Source organism: Sceloporus occidentalis, unplaced genomic scaffold, assembly GCF_023333645.1.
Source record: "Sceloporus occidentalis isolate IW3139 unplaced genomic scaffold, rSceOcc1.0.p SCAF_110, whole genome shotgun sequence".
Lineage (NCBI taxonomy): Eukaryota > Metazoa > Chordata > Lepidosauria > Squamata > Phrynosomatidae > Sceloporus > Sceloporus occidentalis.
In genome coordinates, this window is record NW_028317090.1 from 3208452 (window position 1) to 3235362 (window position 26911).

General features: G+C 39.9%; 1 protein-coding gene across 3 annotated transcripts in view; it reads left to right on the forward strand.

Moving 5' to 3' along the window:
• The window catches only part of LOC149283188 (programmed cell death 6-interacting protein), a 58641-nt gene that overhangs the window by 25590 nt on the left and 6140 nt on the right, over positions 1-26911 (forward strand). For 2 of the 3 annotated variants that reach the window (XM_089497885.1, XM_089497886.1), the window contains exons 7-15: positions 2521-2637; positions 2960-3182; positions 4535-4658; positions 6296-6473; positions 6789-6900; positions 8468-8637; positions 12526-12774; positions 13068-13202; positions 13871-13965. In XM_089497885.1, coding sequence (XP_089354011.1) covers positions 2521-2637; positions 2960-3182; positions 4535-4658; positions 6296-6473; positions 6789-6900; positions 8468-8637; positions 12526-12774; positions 13068-13202; positions 13871-13965 — 1403 coding nt within the window. Of the gene's footprint in view, positions 1-2505; positions 2638-2959; positions 3183-4534; positions 4659-6295; positions 6474-6788; positions 6901-8467; positions 8638-12525; positions 12775-13067; positions 13203-13870; positions 13966-26911 lie in introns of all 3 variants that reach the window. The other variant, XM_089497884.1, reaches the window with a different exon arrangement.

The window sequence follows — 26911 nt, forward strand, 5'->3', positions numbered from 1 at the left end:
GACCCACCTGCCTGGTGTATTGTCTTCGAAAGGGAAGGAATAGTTGGCACTTTGAACCCCTGAACTGACATGGACCACTAGAGACAAACATCCTTTTGGGAGATGAAGTAAACTGACACATGGTCTTCCAATGTGGCTCAATTTCTTTTGATATTTGCACCCTATGCATTTATATTTTTTTGGAGCATGTACTTTAAAAAAAAATCCATATCTTAATATTTCCTCGTCTTAGTAGAGGTTGCTGCTGTTAACATTTTGAGTAAAAAAATCGTTGCAATACAGAAAATGTATAGCTACTGTGTTGTCTCATTTTTTATAAACACTCTGCAGGGCACATAACCACTTCCATTCCAACTGGGGTCACTGAAACCAGTGATAGGGGCGGATGCATTGAGGGAGTGGGAATACACAATGAGTACACAAAGGCGGGCAAATGTCAAAACTAGAGCTGAAACAACTAATCGATAATGAAAATCGTTGTCAACGATTTTCATTATCGATTAATCGAATCGATTTTTATCGATTATAATCCGACCTCAAACAGAGATCGGATTATAACACTAGAATCCAGATCCCCTGCAACGCTGCAGGGGACCTGGATTCCCCTCACTGTCGGCCGGTCTCTCACTTCCAGCACTCCCCCTCCCATACAACACTCTGCCTCTCTACCCGGCTCCGTTACTGACAGGAACTTTCACTGCAGCCTCAGCGTAAGTGAAGGGCAGTAACGGAGGCTGGCTGTGCGCATCGTGCAGACCCCCACCGGCTGACAGAGAATCATCCTCTCTCTCAGCCGGTGGGGGTCTGCATCGCACAGACAGCCTCCGTTACTCACCTTCACTTACGCTGAGGCTTCTATGAAGCTGCAGTGAAAGTTCCTGTCAGTAACGGAGCCGGGTAGAGAGGCAGAGCGGTGTATGGGAGGGGGGAGGAGTCAGAGGGGTGTATGGGAGCCACCCTCCCATACACCACTCTGGCTCCTCCCCCTACCATACGGCACTCTGCTTCTCTACCCGGCTCCCTGGTGTCTTGTGACCCTCCGTTGATGACAGGAGGAAGAGCGGAGTATGGGAGGGGGGAGAAGGCAGAGTGGGGTATGGGAGGGGGAGGAGGCAAAGTGATGTATGAGAGGGGGAGGGCCAAAGTGATGTATGGGAGGGGGAAGAGCCAGAGTGGAGTATGGGAGGGGGAGGAGGCAAAGTGATGTATGGGAGGGGGAGGAGCCAGAGTGGTGTATGGGAGGAGCCAGAGTGGTGTATGGGAGGAGCCAGAGTGGTGTATGGGAGGGGGAGGAGCCAGAGTGGTGTATGGGAGGGGGAGGAGCCAGAGTGGAGTATGGGAGGGGGGAGGAGGCAAAGTGATGTATGGGAGGGGGAGGAGCCAGAGTGGTGTATGGGTGAGTTATAGTGGTGTATGGGGGGGTATTATGAATTTCAGGGCATATAGGGGGTATAAGGCATATCGATATTAGGCATATCAGGGGGGCATAAAACATATCTGGGGGTAAAAGGTATATCAGGGGGCTCAGTTGCATATCACTGGCATATAAGAGGTATAAGGCATATATGGGGGCAGAGTGGCAAGCTGGGGGTCAGATGTGCATAACCGGGGGCAGTTTGGTAAATAAAAAAAAAAGGCTTTTTTCTCATAGTTTTTATTAAATATGAAAAATAGTTAACATATGAATTAATATTTACTAATAACTTTGTATTAAAACCTAGTTTGAGAAACACTGTGTTTGGGTTCTTGTAGCTTTTATTATGTCAGTAAAATAAGAAGGTGAATAGAGAGAGGCCATTGCAATAAAGAGATGAAAGTGTAAATTGTACGTTTTTTAGTACATTATTTTAAATTGGAAAAAAATTTGAATTTTTTTATCCGATTAATCGGCCAACTAATCAATTATTAAAATAATCATTAGTTGCAGCCCTAGTCAAAACCATTGCTGGTTGTACTTTGAACAGTAGTCACTGTTTATGAGGGACCATGTATGAAAAGATAAAAGGTGTAGTTAGAAAACACCTCCCATTTTCATTGTTCACACGGTATTGAGCTCTCATTTTGAATGTGAATTACAATTATTAAAAATGTAGTTGTTTTTAATTGTTTTTCAAGGTCTTGTCATTGCAAGTTGGTATATTTGTATACTGTTTTAGCATTCTGTACCTTTTCTTGATAATCCCTGTTCTTCTTCGTGGCTGCTCTCATTTTCACACTTATGATTTTGGGTTGAATTTAGTGGCTGTGGAACAGACACACATACCACCCATGTTACTTATATAGACTTATTCTTAGTTGAGTGCATTACCATAGTAGTGGAAATGTTTTTGTAAACTTTGTTCATAGACATTTAATTCAACTATTCCTACTTCAACTCTGTTTCTAATTATTTACTTCTTTTAAGCAGTTGGTGGCAAATTCTAACTTCCTTTCTTTCCTCTTTATCTTCCGTGCATCCCTTGTGTCTGTGGATGATTTTGTGTGGTTGGACTCTCCCCTGGTCAGTATTTCTATTTCCAGGAGGTGATACCAGTGCTGGCTGCGAAGCATTGCATCATGCAAGCCCATGCAGAATATCACCAGTCAGCCCTTGCTAAGCAGCAAAAGAAATTTGGCGAAGAAATTGGGAGATTACAGGTATGGTTGTAGTTTTATTTATTTTTTTCCTCCTGTTTTAAAGTGGCTGTATCATACCCTCATTTTGGAAAACGGTGTTAGTCACGGTTCAAATTCTAAGGCATATTTTTACACGAAGGCTGATTTTCTTGCGCCGAACTTCCATCAACATCCTGGAGAGAAGCAGCAATAGGCTGATCTTGAAACCCTGTATTTCTAGTACGGGGATCACAACCTAACAAAACTGAGGAGAGTACATTTCTGCGTACTGTGTAAATTATTTTGCCTGAGAGTATTAACTGAAGCCATTTGTAAATATATTGATCTTTTTTCTTTTTTAAAGCATGCATCAGATTTGGTCAAAACAGTGGCTTCCCGCTATGATGAATATATTAACGTGAAAGACCTGGCAGACAAAATCCATCGAAGTCTTACAGCTGCCAAGAAGGACAATGATTTTATTTACCATGACAGGGTTCCTGATTTGAAAGATCTTGATCCAATTGGAAAGGCCTCTCTTGTGAAGCCAACACCTATTGTCGTCCCTCTCAGCCAAAAATATAGTGGTGAGATTGTTGTCCTCTTATTTCATTCCGTATAAGACCTGATATGCATTACAGCAGTAAGTACACACAGAACACTTCCATGCACAATCCTTGTGCATGTGGCTTTTTGCACAGTCTGACTAGGTTTATTCACTGGCACCCAGATTTTTCTTTCATAACATTGCCCAGGCTTTTAATACTTAATATAAACACACACTTAATACACTCAGATATCAAGATCTCCCTTATTGCTGATACCGTGTGCTTCCAGCATGCTAAATTACTGCTAAATATGCCACTAGAGCCAGTCCACTTTTTAAATGTTTCCAAGCTTCCCATACTTTTTATTTTAATACAATGTCTCAACCAGCAATCTGGAACATTCAAAATTTAAAGGGGCAGTTTACTATGCTAGACATCCTCACTAAAGACAATCCACAAAGGGTAGGCAGCACTCAAATTTCGTAAAACATATTACACAGACACCGTTGACGTAGTATTAATCTCTTTATTACATATCAAATACTTAAAATGACCAGACGCAGACAAGCTTTACGTGTTTCACACATGGTGCTTAATCATAATTGTCTGATCCACTAAACACACATAACACAAAAATTAAACTATTATCAATGTAATAGTGAATTAAAAAAATAATGGTTAAATACATGACAAAAAAGTCAAGTAAGTATCAAATGAGTAAATTATGTAAGAAAAATATATTATATATTACATCATTTACTCTCGCATAATAATGGATTTTATTTTTAGATTTAACTTTTTACATTGAAGTTTTATAGCTGTGTAAACTCTTTCCAGTCTGTGTAATATATATATTTTTTTTTTTACACGGTTACAGTTAACTTACTTTGTGGGACAGAAAAGACTTCATAGAAAATTTCATAACAATTATTACAATAAGTCTTTTTTTTTCTCATTTTTATAGGTACTGTCAGAAGGCATCCAATGTATTGTATAAGCATAACCCAATTAGCCAAATAGTATTTAATCAATCAATACCCACCCATATCTCTTTACTTAATGCCACTTTTGACAAAGAGCCTTTCTCTCTCTGACCTCACTCAGAGACAGCAATAGAACAGAAATGACCACAGATGGATATCGAGGGTGTGGGGCTCTTCAGGGAATTTCTGGGAGGGCAAGTACCCCCTCTTGCTCCCCTTCCTTGGATGCCTATAGTCTGTTTTAACAGTCCTTAAATGTGCATAGCATAACTAAAATAATGTAAGTTATTTATCGTATCATCTTGTTGAATATGTTATGCCTCTGAAAAGTTTGAGATAAATTTGAATAATTTTTATTCTCTAAAAAGTATGCTCATTGTAAAGTTTGTCGTGTTTTACATGTTACAGATTTGTTTGAGAAGATGGTGCCTTTGGCCGTGCAGGTAGCTCTCACTGCCTACAATCAGAGAAAGGCTGACCTGATTAATTCGACAATTGCTCAAATGAGAGACGCAACAACTCTTTCTAATGGGTAAGGAGTAGTTATCTATTTCTGAGCAAATTTCAGGTATTGATGCTACATAACTAGCGAAACAATAAAAGGGTTCCTTAAACGGCAAACTATGTAGCGGTTTGTAACATGGGCCATGGATCCTGAACAGGTTGCTTGGGGACCGTTTTGTTGTACTGGAACAGTAGTGATGTATATATTTATGTAAGCTAGGGCTGCAACAATGAATCGATAATAATCAATTATGAAAATCGTTGACGATTTTCATAATCGATTAGTTGAATCGATTTTTATGGATAATAAAATGTTTCCACCCCCCCCCCCCCAGAAAAATACCCCTCCTTCTATAATCCCATCTCAAAGAAAGTTCGGATTATAACACTAGAATCCACATCCCCCGCAGCGCTGCAGGTGACATGGATCCTCTCTGACAGCCTCCGCTTCTACCCTCCACTTCCGGTGCGCCATCATTGAAGCCCCAGCGGAAGTGAAGGGGAGAAGCGGAGGCTGTCCCACCCGCTGCCAGAGAGGATCCGGGTCCCCTGCAGCGCTTCGGGGGATTTGGAGTTTAGTGTGCGATGTGCGCAGACATCCTCTACCACTTCCCTTCACTTCCGCTGGGGCTTCCATGATGCTGCGTGGGCGAAGCTCAATATACCGGTAATTGCTTTAATAAATACAAAAATGAATAGATAATACAATCTAAAAATTTATAAATATATGGACAATAAATCAAGTATTACAGCAATCAACAAATAAAAAACACAAATGAAAGAATGCACATAGTTAATAAATCCCGGAAAAATTCTACCTGCCCCACCAGGGGTTAATATATAAACAGGAGAAAAACTGGGCAAATAGGCACCACTGGGTAAGCTAAGGCTGGAGTACTATCTTTATTGTTTTGCTTATTTGCCCCGTTTTTCTCTTGTTGATTTATTAACCCCTGGTGGGGCAGGTAGAATTTTTTCGTAATCTATTATGTGCATTCTTTAATTTGTGTTTTTTGATTGCTGTAATATTTTATTTATTGTTTGTATTGTCCATTAATTTATATTTTTAGATTGTATTGTGTAATATTCATTTTTGTCTATCTCTTAAACCATATATTTTTATACCTATTTTAGTGGTGTCAGTTTTCCTTATATCAGGGGGGCATAAGACATATATGGGGGTATAAGGCATATTAGGGGGGTCAGTTGCATATAGGGTTATATAAAGCATATCGGGGGTATAATGCATATCAGGGGGCAGAGTGGCAAATACGGAGGTATAAGGCATATCTGGGGGAGGATTGGCATATAGGGGCATATAAGGCATAACGGTGGCATGGGTGGGCACGGTGGCATATCGGGGGTAAAAGGCATTTTGGGGGACAGTAACATATCAGTGGGCACAGTGGCGTATAGGAGGTATGAGGCATATCTGGGGGCAGAGAGGCAAGCTGGGGGTCAGATGTGTCTAAAAAAGAGGGTGAATAGATAAATGCCATTGTGAGAGATAAGTGTTAATGAGACATCTTAATGTCAATTTAAAGTTTTTATTTTAAATGAAAAATTTGCATTTTTTTTTTATCCGATTAATCGAAAAAATAATCGGCCACCTAATCGATTATTAAAATAATTAATTGCAGCCCTAATGTAAGCCTTTGTCTTTAGGGTACTTGCATCTTTAAACCTTCCTGCTGCTATTGAGGATGTGTCTGGGGACACCGTACCTCAATCAATTCTGCAGAAGTCCAAAGCTATTATCGAGCAAGGTGGTGTGCAGACAATTGACCAGCTAATCAGAGACCTTCCTGAACTGCTACAAAGAAACAAGGAAATCCTTGATGAGGTGAGATGACATTGGGATTTGACATTTTCCCACGCAATGTTAGTGTATAGAGTGTATATTTAATGCCATGACGTGCCAGACATGTCATGCAAAAATGGTCACCAATGACGTCAAAAATGATTGAGAACCAATGACGTCCCTTGCACATCATGGCATTAAACAAGCTTAGAAATGGGTCATTGGTCGTTAAGGGGTTACAAATATGTTGCCATGCTGCAGTGAGGATTGTTGCTACTCTAAACATCCCTTCCATACATTAAAATTAACAAATATTAATGAAATATTCTTAACTACTTTTTATTAATTTCTCATAAGTCTCTGAAGTTTTTGGATGAAGAAGAAGCTACTGATAATGACTTAAAGTCAAAATTCAAGGAGCGATGGCAAAGGACACCTTCTATTGAACTTTATAAACCTTTGAGAGTTGGTGAGTGTTTCTGTAAAGCACTATGAATATAAAATAGGTTTATGACTTGCCTGTACTTTTGTAAACAAATGTACATGTCCACAGATCTTTAATAATATATTTTTATATCCTTTTCCACCTTTATAAAGTTCCATTATGTTGTTACGCAGGTCTTTTGACAGTTCTTTTCTGCTCCCTATGGCTATCTAGCCTACTCTGTGCATCTATGTGAGAGCTAACAAACTATAGTATTGCCTAGTTATACACACGCTAATTGCAATTTAAAAAGCCATTTTATCCTGTGTGTGTCGCCTTGTGTATCTGTAACAAGGCCAAACATTAAAGGATATGTTAACTTTTCATCAAGGCCATTTGGGTGGCATCTGCTACAATTATGATAATAATGGTACCAAACAACTATGTGATAATAAATCACTTCATATGATAGCCTTAAATAAGAGCGTTTTGGGGTTTGTTTGTTTTTTTGCATGATCAGTCATATTTTGTAGACAACCCCTGCTGCTGCTCGCTACTTCTGCCCGGGCTTCTTCTGTCATAGAAGCCCCGGTGGAAGTCCACCAGCTGCCAGAGAGGAGGATACAGGTCCCCTGCAGCGCTGCGGGGGATCCTCATCTCTGGCAGCTGGTGAAGGTCTGCGCGATGCACTCAGACAACCTCCGCTGCTGCTTGCCGGTGCTCCCGCTGGGGCTTCTATGGTGGAGCACCGAAAGGTAATGTATCACACACACATCAGCCATAACATTTATGACCATTAAAGTGAATAATACTGATAATCTTGTTTTTTATGGCATCTCCAAAATCACAACTTTTTCGGAGTGTTCCCAGTCTGCAGTGGTCAGTATTTATTAAAACTGGTCCAAGTAAGGAAAAGCGGTGAACCAGCAAAAGGGTCATGGGCGGTCAAGGCTTATTGATGGGCCAACAAAATGTAATGCTGGTTCTGATAGAAACGTGTCAGTGCATTCCAGTTTGTTGCGTATGGTGCTGCGTAGCTGCACACCAGTCATGGTGCCCATGCTGACCCCTTTCCAGTGCCGGAAGTGCCTACAATGGGCACTTGAACATAAGAACTGGACCACAGTTTGGAAGAAGATGGCCTGGTCTGGTTTTTTTTTCCGGATTTGTTTTTTTAACACCACATGGATGGCTCGGTGTGTGAGCATTGCTTGCCTAGAGAGCACCAAGATGCATCCATGGAGGCCCCACCTCACAACTTACAGGACTTAAAGGATCTGCTGCTAACGTCTTGGTGCCAGGTACCACATCACACCTTCAGAAGTTTAGTGGAGTCTATGCCTCGACAGGTCAGGGCTCTTTTATGCGGTGAACCTATACAATATTACACAGGTCATCATGATGTTATGGCTGATCGGTGTGAGATTATATATATATATATATATATATATATATATATATATATATATATATATATATATATGCACACAAATGCTATACATACAAAAGTATTGGGACACCTGACCATTATACCAACAGGGACTTTTATGACATTGCATTTTAAATACATAGATATTAATATGAAACCGGTCTCCACTTCTCCCTTCATTAGAGGGCACCAACTTCCGTAATGTTTTGGACAAGGCCATATCAGCAGATGCTGTTGTAAAAGAGCGCTACATGTCTCAACGTGAAGCAATTTCAATTTTGTGTAAGCCAGAAGCACAGCTCAATGCATCTATTCCTTCTGCCAACCCTGCAAAAACCATGCAGGGAAGCGAGGTAAGCAATAATAACTATTTCTTACAAATATTTAATTGCAGAATGTCATACAACCACACATTTTTATATAATATAATGTAATTATATAATTGTAAAATACACATGTTTTGTATGGGGCTCCCATAGACTGGAAAATTAAGTTTTTAAGCCCATTATCACTTAAAATGCAAAATGTATGATGCAATTTAGCTTTGATACATAGCTTTTTATACACTGATATTTTTGTTAGATATGCATGACAGTGGAGCTTTATCAAAGGTGTATTGAAAGCTGTTTCTAATATTGATGTAGTAAATCCACCCACAAAAAAGCTTGTCCCTGTGAATAACTAGCGCCATTGTGAGAAGAAACTCTTTCCTTGTTGTATTACTATTTTACTCAAATGCGACTGTTAACCCTTTCTACGAAACAGTGGATCTAGTGGCAAGAGATGCTCTGAGGTAACTTTAGCTTTTTTTGGTTGCCTGTCGGGGGGATTTGTTTTGGAGATATTTTGTTTAAATGTCCAGCTCAAATATAGATGAAAAAAGAGACAATCTGAGCCGCTATCATCTAATCAATTTATCCGTCCTTTCCTCGCCCCACCTTTCCAATGGCTGCTTGAACCGTCTAACAACAATCAGAAGCTTAAAGGGACAATTTTTAATGTCTCTGACCTCCTCATATTAAATTAATGAATGCATATTAAAGTAATGTATGAGTACTGTAACCAAATGTTTAACACGTACTGTGATTATCAGTGAGCCTTAGAACCACTGTCCTCTAGTGAAAAAAAAAAAAAAAAAAAAAAAAAAAGCACATCAAGCTAAAGTGTGTATTTTCTTCAAAACGGAAGCAACCAAAAAAAACTATAGTAAATCCATGTTCTTCTGAGCACTAAGTAAATATTAGCTTTGCTCTCAATCAAAGAGTTTGAGATCACCCAGCTCTCTTGACTAAGAGAGAGAGAGACTAAATTACACCAGCCTAATTTGGCAAGGAAAATGGCAGTTAGCATCACCTGTGTAAATCCTAGGATGGATTTCTCACGCTGTTTAGGCACCTGTCCACTTGGTGGTAGATTAATGATCCCCCATGCTCAGGTGATAGCCTTATACTGCAGGGAAATTGGTTTATGCCTTCTTTTGTTATTGGTGTTGGGAAATGAGACTTATGAAACTCCTATCCCAGCTACCTCTAACTGATGCAGGACACATCCGTTTGTACACTTCTTGCCCATAATGACACCTAACTTCCTTTTTTGCAGTCACCTGCAAGTATGGGGAAACAGATTAGTATAACTTAATGGCTCTCCACCATGTTCTTGGCGGGTGCTTCACAAATCCAGCATCCACTCATTGGGGGGGTAAAGAAAACACACACCCTGAGAGAGAAGGAAGAGTCTACTTTGATCTGATCCATTCTCTATTCCCAGACCCAAACCTCCACCCCACAAACACACTTAAGGAAACTTGAGCCACAAACTCTTCTATCTGGTAAATCTTAATTTTTCTGTGCAAATTGTGGTTATATCTGGTACTGTTCTGTCTTCCACTGATTTGCAACACATAATCTAGTAGCTTTTACGGAGGCCTAGTCCCAGGGATGATTGGACATCTAATGTTCCAGGACATGGGTACTCAGATGAGTAGTCCCACCACACAGAAAAAAGCACCCAGCATGTACAGCTATGAAAACGGGTATTGGATGGTAATAAATAAATCTTACTTAGGTGTAATGGAGCAAGATATCACATCAGCAGGACACCAAAAGCTGTTCTCTTAATAAAGCGCATAGATTTAAGTCGTTTGGGCTGCCAGTGCTCCCCTGTGAGTTTCTGTTGTAGGCTCTGTTCCCAGTCTGCCATATACTTATGCTTACTATCTGTGAAGGGAGAAACTGGGTGGGAATGTAGTCTGAAGATGGAACCTGTCAGGCATAACCCTTGTAACCAAATGTCCTCAAGAGATTAGCAGACCAAGTAGTGTTAAAAACAGGGGCGTTGCTAGGTTTCCAAATGATCTGAGGCTAGACTCCATAGCAGATTTAATAGCAGTGGAGTCTGTTTTGGGAGTGGTCACTGTGTGTGTGTGTATATTATATTTATTTATATATATATATATATATATATATATATATATATATATATATTACATACACACACACGCCATGTTATTAGCAGCAACTCAATGCATTTAGGCATGTAGACGTGGGGTCAAGACAACTTGCTGAATTTAAAACAGCGCATCACAATGGAGAAGAAAGGGGATTTAAGCGACTTTGAACGTGGGATGGTTGTTGGTCTAAGTATTTCAGAAACTGCTGATCTACTGGGATTTTCACGCACAACCATCTCTAGGGTTTACAGAGAATGGTCCGAAAAAAGAGAAAATATCCAATGAGCGTCGGTTGTGTGGATGAAAATGCCTTGTTGAAGTCAGAGGAGAAAGGGCAAACTGGTTCGAGATGACAGAAAAGCAACAATAACTCAAATAACCACTCGTTACAACGAAGGTATGCAGAATACCATCTCTGAACGCACAACACACTGGGTGCCTCTCCTGTCAGCTGAACCTGAAACTGAGGCTACAATTTGCATAGGTTCACCAAAATTGGGCAGTGGAAGAATGTTCCCTGGTCTGATGAGTCTCGAATGTTTCCAGCACCTTGTAGAAAGTATGCCACAAAGAATGAAGGCAAAAGGGTACTAGCAGGGTGTACCTAATAAAGTGGCCAGTGAGTGTGTGTATGTGTATGTATATATATATATATGTGTATGTGTATATATATATATGTGTATATATATATATATATATATATACCCACATTTGAAGAATTAACAAATTCTGATTTCTTTGTCCAGCAACCTCTGTGAAACCAAGTCTATATGCTTTAGATATTCCGTTTTAACTATGTAAGATCTTGCCCCAGCACCCTGATTTCACCCATGGGACTTGCTCAGATTGCATCCACAGGATTTAGTCTGCACCCATATTGCACCAACACTGGTCTACTCTGAGTCTCTGGTCTCCTCTTAGTCTGGCTCGGACACCTTTGTTCATTCTATACCCTTTAGGCCAAAAACAGTAATGGACAGACTTTCAGAATACACACACATACTCTAATCTTACAAATATCTGTCCATAAACACATACATACATACACACATTCACACTGGCATCCACACACTTTCTCTAACATGCAAACACTTTCAAAACACAAACACCCTTTCTCTCCTTTTTCTCATAATTTCTCATCTCTCTCATTAACTCTCCCCTTTCTCATAACCCCCTTTATCAACCCTTTCTTTTAATCTCTCCCCTTCTTTGATCCCCACTTTCTCATCTCTACGAATTATCTTTATCCCCGCTCTCCTTTTGTTCTTCCTCTTCTCTTTATTTTCCCCTTGTCATTATCTCTCCTTCCCTTGCTCTTTCTCATCCCTTTTTTATTTGTTCTCCATCTTCCCACCTTTCATTCTCACCTTTTTCTCTCCTCCCCTTGCTTTTCTCCTTACCCCTCCTTTCCTTTACTATTTGTTCTCATTATCTTCCCATCATTTTTTCTCTCATCCTTTCTTTTCTCACCTTTTTCTTTACAGCTACTCCTCTCTAATCCCCCTTCTCATTATGTCCTTTTTTAATCTCTTCTATTTCTTTCTTATCTCTTATCAATTACACTGATCTGACAATAAGCAGATGCTATAGGTATTTATAATCTGACTAATGTCTGTTGGAGAAGAATGTTAGATAAACAGATTATAAAAGTTTTGGGACAGCCTGCAACATTTAACTTTACAAATAGTTTTTAGTATTATACTGCTGACATATTTGAATTTATGTATATTCTGTTGGTTTGTAGGTACAAAGTAACATATCTTATGTTATTTACATATGTTATTATGTTTAGGTTGTGAACACATTGAAATCAATTCTAACAAAGTTGGACGAAGTGAAAAAGGAGAGGGAGCAACTTGAAAATGACATTAAATCTGTTAATTTTGACATGACTACTAAATTTCTTACTGCTCTGGCACAAGATGGTGCTGTCAATGAAGAGGTTATATCAGTGACTGAATTGGATCGAATCTATGGAAACTATACTCAAAAAATGCAGGAAAATTTGAAAAAGCAGGAAGATCTTATTACTAATATCCAGGTATGTAGTAAAACATGAGTTGTATACTGAATGTGATTAACTTTAGAGTTCTCTGAACAATTGCCTAAACATTGTAGCGTTTCTAAACCTTTTCATTTTAGTAATTTATTTTGGTTTTATCCAGTAATTGGCATTTTTACGTTTCTTACGATATAAGAGAGAGAAACTGAAATAGTGGTACAACAGTGCTTAAATTTCAGTAAACAGTTTCACACATTAGAATTTGATCATAAAATGCATTATTATTATTGTTGACATATGTTCTAGACCTAAATGTATGTATTTTAATACAGGCCTCTTACCAAGAATTTTCAAAAATGAAGCAGTCAAACAGTGAAGCTAATTTAAGAGAAGACGTCTTAAAAAAACTAGCTGTTGGATATGACAACTACATTGAACTTCTTGCCAATTTGAGAGAGGGCACAAAGGTTGGTTTGGGTTTTGTTCTTGCAATTCATGCAAAATGCTAGATATTTTGTTTTTAAAATGAGCTTAATGCACTTTATGTAATAGTATGTAATAGAAATGGGGAAAAAGAGAATTTTACACCGAATAAAAACCATTCAGACCATATAGTTTTTTCCTGATGTAAAGGCTCAAATCAAATCTGCATATCCCATACATGGTTAAACCTTAAACTGCCAGCTACCTTTCCTTACACTGCAGGATAGATCTTTTTTTTCAGCGAAGCTGCGCAGTCGCTCCTATGAAAGTGATCATGGAGACTTAACCTCAAGCAGCTTCAGTGGCAAGGGTTTCTTCAATTCTCCCCCACATTAAGGGACCAGCCCTAACCTCCCCCTTTTGCACAATCGCTCCATGGTAATCACTTCAATAACACAATTTCAGCAAAACTGTGTCATGCAGCTTCTATAACACACAAGTGTCTTTGATCTTCACAGGCTTGACCTGTGGAGCACCAAGATTGAAGGAATTAAGTTTTGTTAAAAAATAATTCAATAGCAATAATCTGGATGTCGTTGCAGTTACCGTCAGTTCAAACTGATCTGTTCTATAAAAACTGCAAAATAAATGCAAATATATAGAATGTAACATGCAAATGAATGCGTAACAATTGTTTTTGTTTTTCGTTTAGTTTTACAATGATCTGACAGAAATTCTTCTGAAGTTTCAAGGCAAATGCAGTGACATTGTATTTGCACGCAAGACAGAAAGAGATGAATTATTAAAGTAAGTACTTAAAATCACCTGCTGCCAAAACATGTAATCAACAAGAATTACATTGTTAAAAAGATTTCAGAATGTTAGGTGAACAACCAGTAGATGCATAAATGTGCAAGTGTGCAAGTTTTATGCAATATGTTTGCAATTCTGTACCTTAAAGACTGACTGATTGAGTCTTTGACTGATGGACCCTGCAGGCCCAAATCTATAGGAATTTGCAGATGCGTCCTCTGCTTGATTAGATAATCAACATGAACAAATCTCAGCCAGAATCCTGCCACAGATTGACCTTTTGGGAACCATCATTAACACTGTCCAGACAAAAGTTCTTCCTCCCTGCACAGGAAGGATCATGTCAGACAGCTGATGGCATGTCTGTGACTCATGTCTCCACTATCTCAAGGTCTGGGATGGCTCTTCTGCCTGTCTGTCCTGGATGAGGCTTTCCATTTGTGAGTGGTAAAGACCCTACCCCCTCACAAAAGTCTCTCCTGGCATGCCCATTGACTACAGACACCAACTCGCTAGGCTAGAGAGCACAGCCTGGTCTCTGACGGAAGCAAGTTAGCATATACATTTTTTGACCGAATGGAAAGCTCATCATGTCTAGAATCATAAACTACACAAGAAAAGTTCCAGTACAGTCCGACAACAGAACTGTGATAGCCGACTTGAATTGACAGGGCAGAAGCAACTCTGTGCTGCAAGCTCATGTAGTAGTACTGGGTAGTTTCTGAGGCTTTGGTGTGGCCTCATATCCTTGGGTCTGAAGCTTTATGCTCGCGATATTGAAACTACGTCCTCAGCCTTTGTAACGTGCCAACCACTGATCTTAACCTTGTTTTTAAAGCAGCTGATTTTTATCTCCGTTTAAGACTGTACAGTCGACTGTACAGTCTACCGCTCTCTCACTAGGCATACAAGAGGCATATACAGTCATGGCCAAAAGTTCTGGGAATTACACAAATATTAATTTTCTCAGTCTGCTGCCTCCGTTTAGATGATGGCAATTTGCATATACTCCAGGATGTTATGAAAAGTGATCAAATCAATTGCAAAGTCCCTCTTTGCCATGAAAATGAACTTAATTCACCAAAAAAACATTTCCACTGCATTTCATCCCTGCCCCAAAAGGACCAGCTGACATCATGTTGTTGTTTGTTTATTATCAGTGATTCTCTTGTTAACACAAGTGAAAGTGTTGTTGTGGACAATGCTGGAGATCATTCTGTTATGCTGATTGAGTTAGAATAACAGACTGGAAGCTTTAAAAGAAGAGTGGTGCTCTAAATCATTGTTCTTCCTTTGTTAACCATGGTTACCTGCAAGGAAACACATGCTGTCAGCATTGTTTTGCACAAAAAGGAGCTTCACAGGCAAGGATATTGCTGCTAGTAAGATTGCACCTACATCAACCATTTATCGGATCACCAATAACTTAAAGGCGATAGGTTCAATTATTGTGAAGAATGCGTCAGGGTGCCCAAGAAACTCCAGCAAGCGCCAGGACCGTCTCCTAAAGTTGATTCAGCTGCAGGATTGGGGCGCCACCAGTGCTGAGTTTGCTTAGGAATGGCAGCAGGCAGGTGTGAGTGCATCTGCATGCACAGTGAGGTAAAGACTTTTGGAGGATGGCTTGGTGTCAAGAAGGACAGCAAAGAAGCCACTTCTCAAGAAAAACATCAGGGACAGACTGAAATTCTGCAAAAGGTACAGGGATTAGACTGCTGAGGACTGGGGTAAAGTAATTTTCTGAATCCCCTTTCAGATTGTTTGGGGCATCTGGAAAAAAGTGTATCGAAAGAAGACAAGGTGAGAGTCCTGTATAAGTCCTGTGTCATGCCAACAGCAAAGCATCCTGAGACCATTCATGTGTGGGGTTGCTTCTCAGTCAAGGGAGTGGGCTCACTTACAATTTTGCCTCAGAACACAGCCATGAATAAAGAATGGTACCAACACATCCTTCAAGAGCAACTTTTCCCAACCACCCAAGAACAGTTTGGGGACGAACAATGCCTTTTCCAGTATGACTGAGCACCTTTCCCTAAGGCAAAAAGTGATAACCAAGTGGCTTGGGAAAAAACATCTAATTGTTGGGTCCATGGGCAGGAAACTCCCCAGACCTTAATCCCATTGAGAATTTGTGGACAAACAAAAACCCACAAATTCTGACAAACTCCAAGCATTGCTAATGCAAGAAAGGGCTGCCATCAGTCAGGATGTGGCCCAGAAGTTAATTGACAGTATGCCAGGGTAGATTGCAGAGATCTTGAAAAAGATGGGTCAACATTGCAAATATTGACATTTGAATAAACAATGTTGTCAATAAAAGCCCTTGATACTTTGAAATGCTTGTAATTTTACTTCAGTATAGTAACATCTGACAAAAATATCTAAAAACACTGAAGCAGCAGACTTTGTGAAGACCAATAGTCGTGTCATTCTCAAAACTTTTGGCCACAACTGTACTGCTGGTAGGCCTGCTTATTCTATGACAACATACATCTTTGGTGAAATTAGCTATTTTGTGTATAAAAACCATACTTGAAAAGTTTTTAGACGATGGATGAAATCCAAACTACAATCCACGTTCCTCTCGTGCCTCTCCTATTTAGATGTCTTGGCATACAAAGAGTTGTCTTGTGGAGAAGTCCTATTTCTTCCCTATTGATGAGGTTGGCAAACTTAACTTCTCCTACATGTGCAACACTGAAGATAAATTCAGACGATCCTTTTCGTGGTATTTTAGGAGGGCAAAGACATTTGCCGTAAATGTGGTCTCTCAAATATCAAGGAAGAATGAAAGCATGCACAGAGGAAATTAAATTTTATCCAAAAGAGCCAGGAAGCTTTTCCTTTTAAAGGAGGCATATATGGAGTCCTGGGTTTTACCTAAAGTCAATACTGCGATTGCTAAGACTACCAAGAGAACCGTCTGTCATCCATTTCATAGATCTTATTGATTGTAAGGCAGAAGGGGCTTGACATATATCCTTTTGAGGTTTCTACAGCTATGAGTTGAGGATAACTTAATCTCTGGATGTGCCGAACTGTATTGGCCTCTACCACTGGTGGAAGTTTGTTCCACTTATCTACCCCCTTTTCCATAAATTTAAAATTTATAAAACTTTTAAACATCTCCTTTTGGGATTTCCATGTAGAAGAATATATTTGTGGTCCCGCGTTAACCAGATAAAAGCCCTATAGCTCCAGGGGCTGCTTGGGATGAGTTGGAGTTGGGCAGCAAGCCATCTTCCCACAAATTCTGATGCAAGGCTTTTTCCAGTTGGTGCTCATCTGCATTTTCTATTAGCCTGGCCTTAGCCTTCAGGCTCCTGTATTCTAAACATCATTGCCCAGTGCTACAGGGTAGCTTTTTTCTTATTATTCTAAACCTTAACGTCAAGAAGACAGGCTGTGGTCTAAATGTTCCAGGATAATCCTGGTGTCAGTTCCTGGGGAAGAATATCGGGAGGGAGACTGCTCCTAGATTTTTATTGAAAAGCTTCCAGAAAACCAAGGTTGATTGTGAACCTTTGCTATCTGTATGATTTTGTGCATCAGATAAAGTTCATGATGGAAACTATCAAGTCCTCTATGGACGTTCTTATTCTAGGACCAGTTACATAGTTATATAGGCTGAAAAAAGACATGAGTCCATCAAGTTCAGCCTTTCCTATATCTGTTAATTTGTTCGTTGATCCAAAAGAAGACAAAAAACCCCAGTTTCGCTCTTTCCAATTTTGCACTACCCGGAGGGGTCTTCTTGACCCCAAAATGGCAGTCAGATTTCTCCTTGGATCAATAAACTGTTAGCCCATAATTAAAGATTATATCCCCGAATATTGTTTTTCCAAGTATCCATCCATCTGTACAGACTCCGATAAAACTACCTCTGCAGGCAGAGAATTCCACATCCTTATTGTCCTTACTGTAAAAAACCATTTCCTCTGCCTTAGACTAAATCTCCTTTCTTCCAGTCTAAACGCGTGACTGCGTGTCCTATGCATAGTCCTGTTTATGAACAGATTTCCACACAATGGTTTGTATTGGCACCGAATATATTTATCTAATGCTTTCATATCCCCTCTGAGGCGCCGTTTTTCTAAACTAAACAGATTTAAATTTGTTAACCTTTCTTCATAACTACAGTGCTCCCTTCCTTTTATTAACTTTGTAGCCCGCCTCTGCACCCTTTCTAGTGCTATGATATCTTTCTTTAGAATAGGTGTCCAAAATTGCACAGCATATTCAAGGTGCGGCCTTACCGTTGATTTATACAGAGGCAAAATTATATTTTTATCCCGCGTCTTGATGCCCCTTTTTATACACGACAATACCTTACTGGCCTTAGCAACTGCTGACTGACATTGCACATTGTTGCCTAGTTTGTTGTCTATAACAATTCCCAAATCCTTCTCATTTGTCGTTACCCCTAATTCACTACCGTTTAGGGTGTAGGTTGCTTGTGCGTTCCGTACCCTGAAGTGCATGACTTTGCATTTATCTACATTGAATTTCATCTGCCATTTGTGTGCCCAGTCCCCCAGTCTATCTAGGTCCCTCTTCAGCACTGTAATATCCTGCTCGTCCTGTATAACTTTACCTAGTTTAGTGTCATCTGCAAACACAGAAACATGACTTTCAACGCCTACTGCCAGGTCATTTATAAATATGTTGAATAAAATTGGTCCCAGAACAGAACCCTGAGGGACACCACTTACCACTTTTGACCAGCTTGAAAATGTACCATTTATAACAACTCTCTATTCTCTATCTCTATGCCAATGTTCTATCCAAGAACAAGAATTTGCATCTAGACCAATTTCCTTCAGTTTGAATACTAACCTATTGTGTGGAACCGCGTCAAACACCTTTGCAAAATCCATGTAAATTACATCCACTGCAACACCCTGATCTACACTTCTACTTACTTCTTCATAGAATGCAATTAAATTAGTTTGACAGGACCTATGTTTTCATAAAACCATGCTGATTTTTGCTAATACTGTTCTTCCCAATGAATTCCTGAATATTATCCCTAAACAGACCTTCAAATACTTTCCCAACCACAGAAGTTAAGCTCACTGGTCTAATTTCCGGGCACAGAGTTTGAACCCTTTTTGAATATAGGAACCACATCTGCCTTCCTCCAATCCTCTGGTACAATTCCTGAAAGAAAAGAATCCCGAAAGATTAGAAACAGAGGTTACATAGTTCATAAGGTTGAAAAAAGACCTATGTCAATCAAGTTCAACCCTTCTACCTAACCTTTCTATTCTTGATCCAAAAGAAGGCAAAAAAACCCCTAATTAAGCTACTTCGAATTCTGCCATCAGGGGAAAAAATTCCTTCTTGACTCCAAGAGACAATCGGATTTCTCCTTGGATCAAGAAGCTCTAAAATATTAATATTATTCTATTTATATCCCTGTATATCGTGCCTTTCTAAGAAAATATCGAGGCCCCTTTTGAAGGTATCTAATGTATTGGATAACACTACCTCCCTTGGAAGTGAATTCCATACCTTAATTGTCCTCACTGTGAAGAATCCCTTCCTTTGTCGTCTATGAAACCTGCGCTCTTCCAGTCTGAGGGTGACCTCTTGTTCTTTGTATATTTCTGTTAATGAACAGGTCACTGAAGAGCTTTTTATATTGGCCCTGCATATATTTATATAACGTTATCATATCCCCTCTGAGACGCCGTTTTTCCAGTGTATATAATTTTAACTTTTTTAGTCTCTCTTCATAACTAGTATCTCCCAATCCCCTTATTAATTTCGTAGCCCTCCTTTGCACTTTTTCTAATTCCATAATGTCCTTTTTAAGGACGGGTGCCCAGAATTGTACCGCATATTCAAGGTGAGGTCTTACCAACGACCTGTACAGAGGCAAGGTGATATCCTCCTCCCTTGAATCAATACCTCTTTTTATGCATGCCAAAACCTTATTGGCCCTCGCAGCTGCTTGCTGGCATTGCTCACTGTTGTCAAGTCTGTTGTCAACCGTTATTCCTAAATCCTTCTCATTGGTAGTTTCCCCCAAGGATATTCCATTTAAAGAATAGGTTGCATTTTTAATATTTTTACCATAATGCATAACTTTGCATTTCTCTATATTGAACCTTATCTGCCACTTGCACGCCCAGTCCCCAACTCTGTCTAGATCTTCCTGCAATGAAAAAACATCAAGATTAGTATGATTTACCTGGCCTAATTTTGTGTCATCAGCAAAAACTGTGACATGGCTCTTAATGCAGCTTGGGAGATCATTTATAAATAAATTAAAAAGAAGAGGACCGAGGACAGACCCCTGAGGCACTCCACTTAATACCTGCGTACAGGCTGAGAAACATCCATTCACAACAACCCTCTGCATTCTATCTTTTAGCCAATTTCTAATCCACATACAGACATTTGCCCCTAAGCCTATTTCTGTTAATTCAGGTTCACTTATTTCCTGACTCAGTTCATTAAGTACTCGGGTGAATACCGTCAGGCCCCGGAGCTTTGTTAACATTAACTTTCGTTAGTCGCTGCAGCACCTTGTCCTGAGCCATCCAATCAGTTTGACTGCAAGTTTTTTTCAATAGTCCTATATGTCATAGGTTCCTCCTTAATATATACTGAGGAAAAATAGTTATTTAAAGTTTCTACTTTTTCCTGGTCCTCCTTAGCCAACGCTCCCATGAACCTACGTTTTCCTTTTTTTGTTTTTTTTAGAATTTATGTACTTAAAGAATTTTTTGGGGATAGTTTTGCTCTCTTTGGCAATCACCCTCTCATTTTCTAGTTTAGCCCATCTAATAACCTTTTTGCATGCTTTATTGGCTTCCTTATATCTTATATAGGATGCCTCTGATTCGTCTGATTTAAATGCTGTAAAAGCCATTTTCTTATTTTTAATTTTCTGCTTAACATCCCTACTAAGCCACATTGGTTTCAATTTGTTTCTTTTATATTTGTTTCCTAGTGGTACATACTGAGAAGTGTACCCTGCTAATATTTGTTTGAAAATACTAAATTTTTCCTCTTTTTATCCCTAAAGAGTTTGCCAGTCAATAAATTATAAATAAATTATATGTTTTAGTATTCCCCATGGGGAACTTCTTGAATGTTAGACACAAGATCAACATTGTTTGTTATCACCAGATCCAGACAAGAATCCTTTCTAGTTGGTGCTTGTACCAGTTGTGACATGAAGGTGATTTAACAGGTTCAAAAACCTGAATCCCCTTGCAATTTATGTCTGGGTAATTAAAATCTCCAATAATTAACGTGTTACCCAGATGTGCAGCTTTCTCAATTTGCTCTAACAGCTGCTCTTCCTCATCATTATTAACATTAGGTGGTTTATAACATATCCCAACCAGTAGTTCTTTTCCTTTTTTTTTTTTTTTGCCCCAAGTTGATATCTACCCATAAAGCTTCCACATTTCCCTTGTCTTCAAGATGCTTAATATTTGACTTTAGCTCGTTGTTAACATACAAGCATACTTCTCCTCCCTTCCTGCTTTTTCTGTCCTTCCTATATAACATATAACCTTTTAATTTAACTGCCCAGTAATGGGTCTCATCCCACCATGTTTCTGTTATGCCTATTATATCATATTGCTTAGTGTATGCTATTGCCTCTAGTTCTCCCATTTTGTTATTTAGGCTCCTTGCATTAGCAAGCATACATTTAATATTACCCTGAGTCTCTTGAATTTTGTGAGTTTTTATTAATACATACCTCCTCTGTTCTGATCTTGCCCCTCCCCAGGGGCGTAACTAGACGCCTCAGGGCCCGGGTGCGAGAATCTGTTAAGGACCCCCTCACCCCCCCCCCCAAAAAAACATGATTTTTACCCAACAATTTTTTTTCAACTAATTCAACAAATTAAATTTTCATATTGAATCATATCTGTAAAAAAATCAAAGAAAAAGGGGCGCATGTACAAAGGGCATAATCCAGGGGTGTCCAAGTTTTTTCTGCAGTGGGCCACTTCATCAGAATTGTATACGTGCGCGGGCCGCACTAATTTTTCACTGTGACAAAAAATATGGCCTTTAATAAAATATGCAGATTAAAATAAAGTAAAATGACACAAAACCTTTACTCTTCCTCTCACTGATTTCTGGGCCTTGAAAGTTTTGCGACTACAAATTCAGGATTCCCTAGATTTATTCTAGGGATGAACTAAAATGAAAATTCTGGACCAAAACATTCAGGGTTCACTTAGCCAAAACTGAAAATGACCCCCACCTTTAAAAATAATAATAAAAACTCACATGTTTAATAAAAGTAGGTAACACACAATTGGACAAAATTAGCAATATGACTTGGCATGATAGGAGTGTGATTGCTAACAGCAATCACACTCCTATCATACCCAGGCAACCAGTAAATGCTGGTACCTAGGCATGATGGGACTGTGCTCGCTGTGATTGCTGTTAGCAATCACACTCCTATCATGCCAAGTCAGCCAGTACATGCTGGTACAGGGTGGCTGTAAGTGATGTGCAGACCCCATACTGCTGGCAGTATCACTACACAAGGGGGGCAGCTAGCTAGGTTTCAGCATGTACTGGCTGACTTGGCATGATAGGAGTGTGATTGCTAACAGTAGTCACAGTCCCATCATGCCTAGGTTCCAGCACTTACACATCCATCCAGTAAATGCTGGAACCTAGGCATGATGGGACTCTGATTGCTATTAGCAATCGCACTCCTATCATGCCAAGTCAGCCAATACACGCTGGTACAGGATGGCTGTAAGTGATGTGCAGACCCCATACTGCTGGCAGCATCAATACACAAGGGGGGCAGCTAGCCAGGTTTCAGCATGTACTGGCTGACTTGGCATGATAGGAGTGTGATTGCTAACAGCAATCACAGTCCCATCATGCCTAGGTTCCAGCACTTACACATCCATGCTATCACACACACACACTCATTTATTCATATAATCATTAATTCACAGATTCATTCCCTCAATCACACACACTCATTCAAACACCCTCCCCACCCCCTTACCTGCACTGCATCTCCCTTCGATGCCGCTCACAGACTTCAGCAGGGGGCGCGGCCTCCCTCTGCCTTCTCTGCTAAAGCACAGAGGAAGTAGGATGTCACGTGAACTCCGCTTCCTCTGTACTGTCCAGAAGACCCTCCCACAAGTAAGTAGCAGGGCTTGAGGTGCGGCTCGTGTAAGATCGGTTGCCCTGGCTGCCGATCTTACGCGGGCCGCACCTCGAGGTCTCGCGGGCCGCATTTGGCCCGCGGGCCGCATGTTGGACGCCCCTGCCTTATTTAAAAAAAAAAAAAAAAAAACTTGAAAAAGATTTCGGGCGGCCCCTTGGCTTGGGCCCCCCTGCCGCCGGGGCCCGGTCGCAGTCGCGACCCCGGTAGATCCGCCACTGCCCCTCCCCCCATCTCCACCCCCCTTGTTCTGATCTGAAGCCCCTCTCCTTTCTGCGCCATCTCCATTTTCAAGATCTGTGTCAACCCCCCCCCCCCCCCCAGTTATTAGTAATAATTTGTTTGGCACATACATACATACATACATACATACATACATACATTACATCTAGATTCACCTGTACATAGTAAATTGAGACACCTAATTGAGTTTAGGTGTTTTAGTCGCACACATTAAAAGGTGGATAAAATCAAGCGCATGTCGTTTCCATAGACAAACATTGGTAGTAGAATGGGTTATACTGAAGAGCTCAGTGACTTTATTATAATACCTCTTTATGTTGTTCAATTCATATTTATACCATTATAAAACAAGGCTCCATAAATGATGAGCATCACAAATAATACATCACATTATATTGCCAGGATACAATACATAGAGTGAAATATTATTTTTATGAGCTTGCCAGTTAAATGGTACTAATGCAAACTAAACAAACATAAAACAAAGCCAAAACATAATACAGAAAACCTTTGAAAGTCAGAACATCATATACTGGATGGGCAAACAGACATTCTCAACATCCAGCTCCAGGACTCCACCAGTCTCTCGCGTGTGTCATTTAGATAACCCCTAGTTGTCCCGATCCCAGGAATTGACACCACACAAGCCATTTCTTCACTATCTGCCCCTGTGCCTCTTAATGTCTGGGCCATATTTTCCATCACCCGTATCCTATCCGCCTCTTCCACCCACTCTCCCATAGTGGGGCCGATGTCTGTCTGCTTCCAATGCCCAGGTATGACCGCTTCCGCCGCATTGAGCAGTTGGACTGTCAGCGATCTTCTATAGTATCCCAAAGATCTGGGTGTATGGTGCAACAATACCAAAGCTGGATTTACCTCGAACACTTTTCAGGGCTTTAATTACAACTTCCCAAAAGGATCCAAGTTTCGAGCCACCCCACCAGATGTGTAGGTACAATCACCGATCCTCCAGACACTACCAACACCTATCTGATCTTTCAGGGAATATCTTATGTAAATCCAAGGGAACCTGGTACCACCTAGTGAGGAGTTTCTATGCCATCTTCTGACTAGCCACTGAAATACAGCATTTCTGTGTAATTATAAAGATTTTGTCCCTAAACTAATCCCCATATCCCAAGAAAGTAAGCCACCGAACCCCTAGGTATGTCAATTGGGAGCACATTCATTTTAACCCCTTGACTGCTAACGACGGCATGGTGCTGTCGCTAGCAGTCCCAGTCAGGTGCTAACGACGGCACCATGCCGTCGCTAGCACTACCCTACCTTGATGGAGGTCTGTGGACCCCCATCACCACCTACCCCGGTGATCTGCCCCTCATATTGAAGGGCATCACTGGGACCACCTGATCCGGCCGGTGACGTCGTGCGTAATGACGCGATGACGTCACCGTGCAACTTTATTGAAAACTGACAATTGTCAGTTAGAGGTATGGGGGCATGCTGCTTAGATGCCTGTATCTCAGGCATCTAAGCAGCTACAGACCCCCAACATATACCGTTGGAAAGGTAATCGGCTTGTGAAAAAAGAATAAAAAATTTTAAGTTAAAAAAATAAAAATTAAAAAAAAAAAATGATTTGGGGTTAATTTAAATTATTTATTTAGTTTAACTTTAAAAAAAAAAAAAAAATAATAAAGTTTAAGTATTCTAGCTAAATGATCGCTGTGGTAGCCAATGTTACCACAGTGATCATATAGCCATGAAAAAGTCACCTTCCCTTTTTAAAAATGGCCGATACTAAATGTTAACCCCATGATCCCTTTGATCATGGGGTTAAATTTAGCCAATGGTAGAGGAAGGCAATTTTTGAAATCCTTATGAACTGCAAATATTATTAAAATCAGCCATTATTTTTACTGTAAAAGTGATTTTTTTATTTTTTTTTTTTTTCTTCTCCCTTTACCATCATTTCTTTGGGATTGTAAGGGGAAAGAATGGTGTGTGCTTCTGTGAGTGAATGTATGGAAAGTATGGTGTGTGCTTCTGTGAGTGAATGGAGATATGAAAGGCGTGTGAATGGTCGGTAATTAGGGTTGATGCCTTGACGTGGCATTACTGCTCACGTAAGAAGTTAAATTATGGCACAAAAAGTACATATTTGCAAAAACTACACCCCTTGACGCATCTAATGAGGGTCTGCATGTGTTTCTAGTACAAACCTAGAGTGTGCAAGACACAAATGAACATGTCGCTATGGTTAGAAAAAACATATTTTCTAGCCAAAGCGACATGTTCCATCATTATTTGTGCACTCAACTTTTGTCCTAGAAATACATGTAGCCCCTCATTTGAAGCTCCAAGGGGTGTAGTTTCTTGAAATGTGTACTTTATGTACCCTAATTTAACTTACCGGATGTCTAGCCCACTTTAACTTCAGATATGGCAGATTGGAGAATCTTGTTAAAAAAATTGTCTTAAAACATTTAGGGGTGATGCCTACATTTAGACAGCTGGAAAGTTAAATTATGGTACATAAAGTATATATTTTCAGACACTATACCCCTTGGCGCATCAAATGAGGGGCTGAATGTATTCGTAGCACAAGACTGGAGTGCGCAAGACATAAATGAACTTGTCGCTTTTAAATTATTTTTTTTTTTTTTTAGAAGTGTGATATTCACTTATTTGTTGTGCACGTCAGATTTGTGATACAAATACAACTAAGACCTCATTTGCTGCAGCTGGGGGTGTAGTTTCTAAAACTATATAGTTTTGTTGGCATATTTTAACATCCCGGGCAGCTAGAGCTGTTTAATTGACGGCAGCCATGCATTAAATTTAAAGATGTCTAATAAATTTAACTTTTAGAAATAAAATATTAGAAAAACACAGTCTACTGTTCTCAATTTCTGTTTATTTTAGACCGGTTACCTACTACAAATATTTAGCAACACAGCTTTTGATATTAGAGTTTAGAAAAATAACATTACGAACTAGTTTTTATTGAGTCGGAAGTGAAAAATTACTTTTTTCCCATTTTTGGCTTTATTTTGCAAACCTAATGAGACATACACATATAAAAATGGTATATTTGGAATATGCTGGGTGTGCTGAAAAAAACAATATATGGTTTGTATAGTTCATTCACAAGAAATTTACTTCTAAACGCGTTTAAAGGTGAGATGCACCAAAATGCCGAAAACCAGCTTAGCACCATGGTGGGAAATGGCTTAGCAGCCAAGGGGTTAAGAATGGCAACTCTCCCAAACTTTTTTTTTGGACCAGGACTTAAGGTCCGCCCTAAGGGAGTTCAGAATTTCTACCCTGCTAGATGTTCACAGTCAACTTAACTGCTGTTTTTATGAAGTGAAAACGTCTAGTAGTAACAACCGCTCAACCATGAAGTAGTAGATCATGTACACTCAACGTTCCAAACGGCTTCTGTAAGCAACATCGGCACAATCAATGTGCATCTGGAGCTTCATGAAATGGGATTCCACGGTTGAGCAGCTGCAGGCAAGCCGAAGATCATAATTCGCAGTGCTAGGTGTTGGCTGG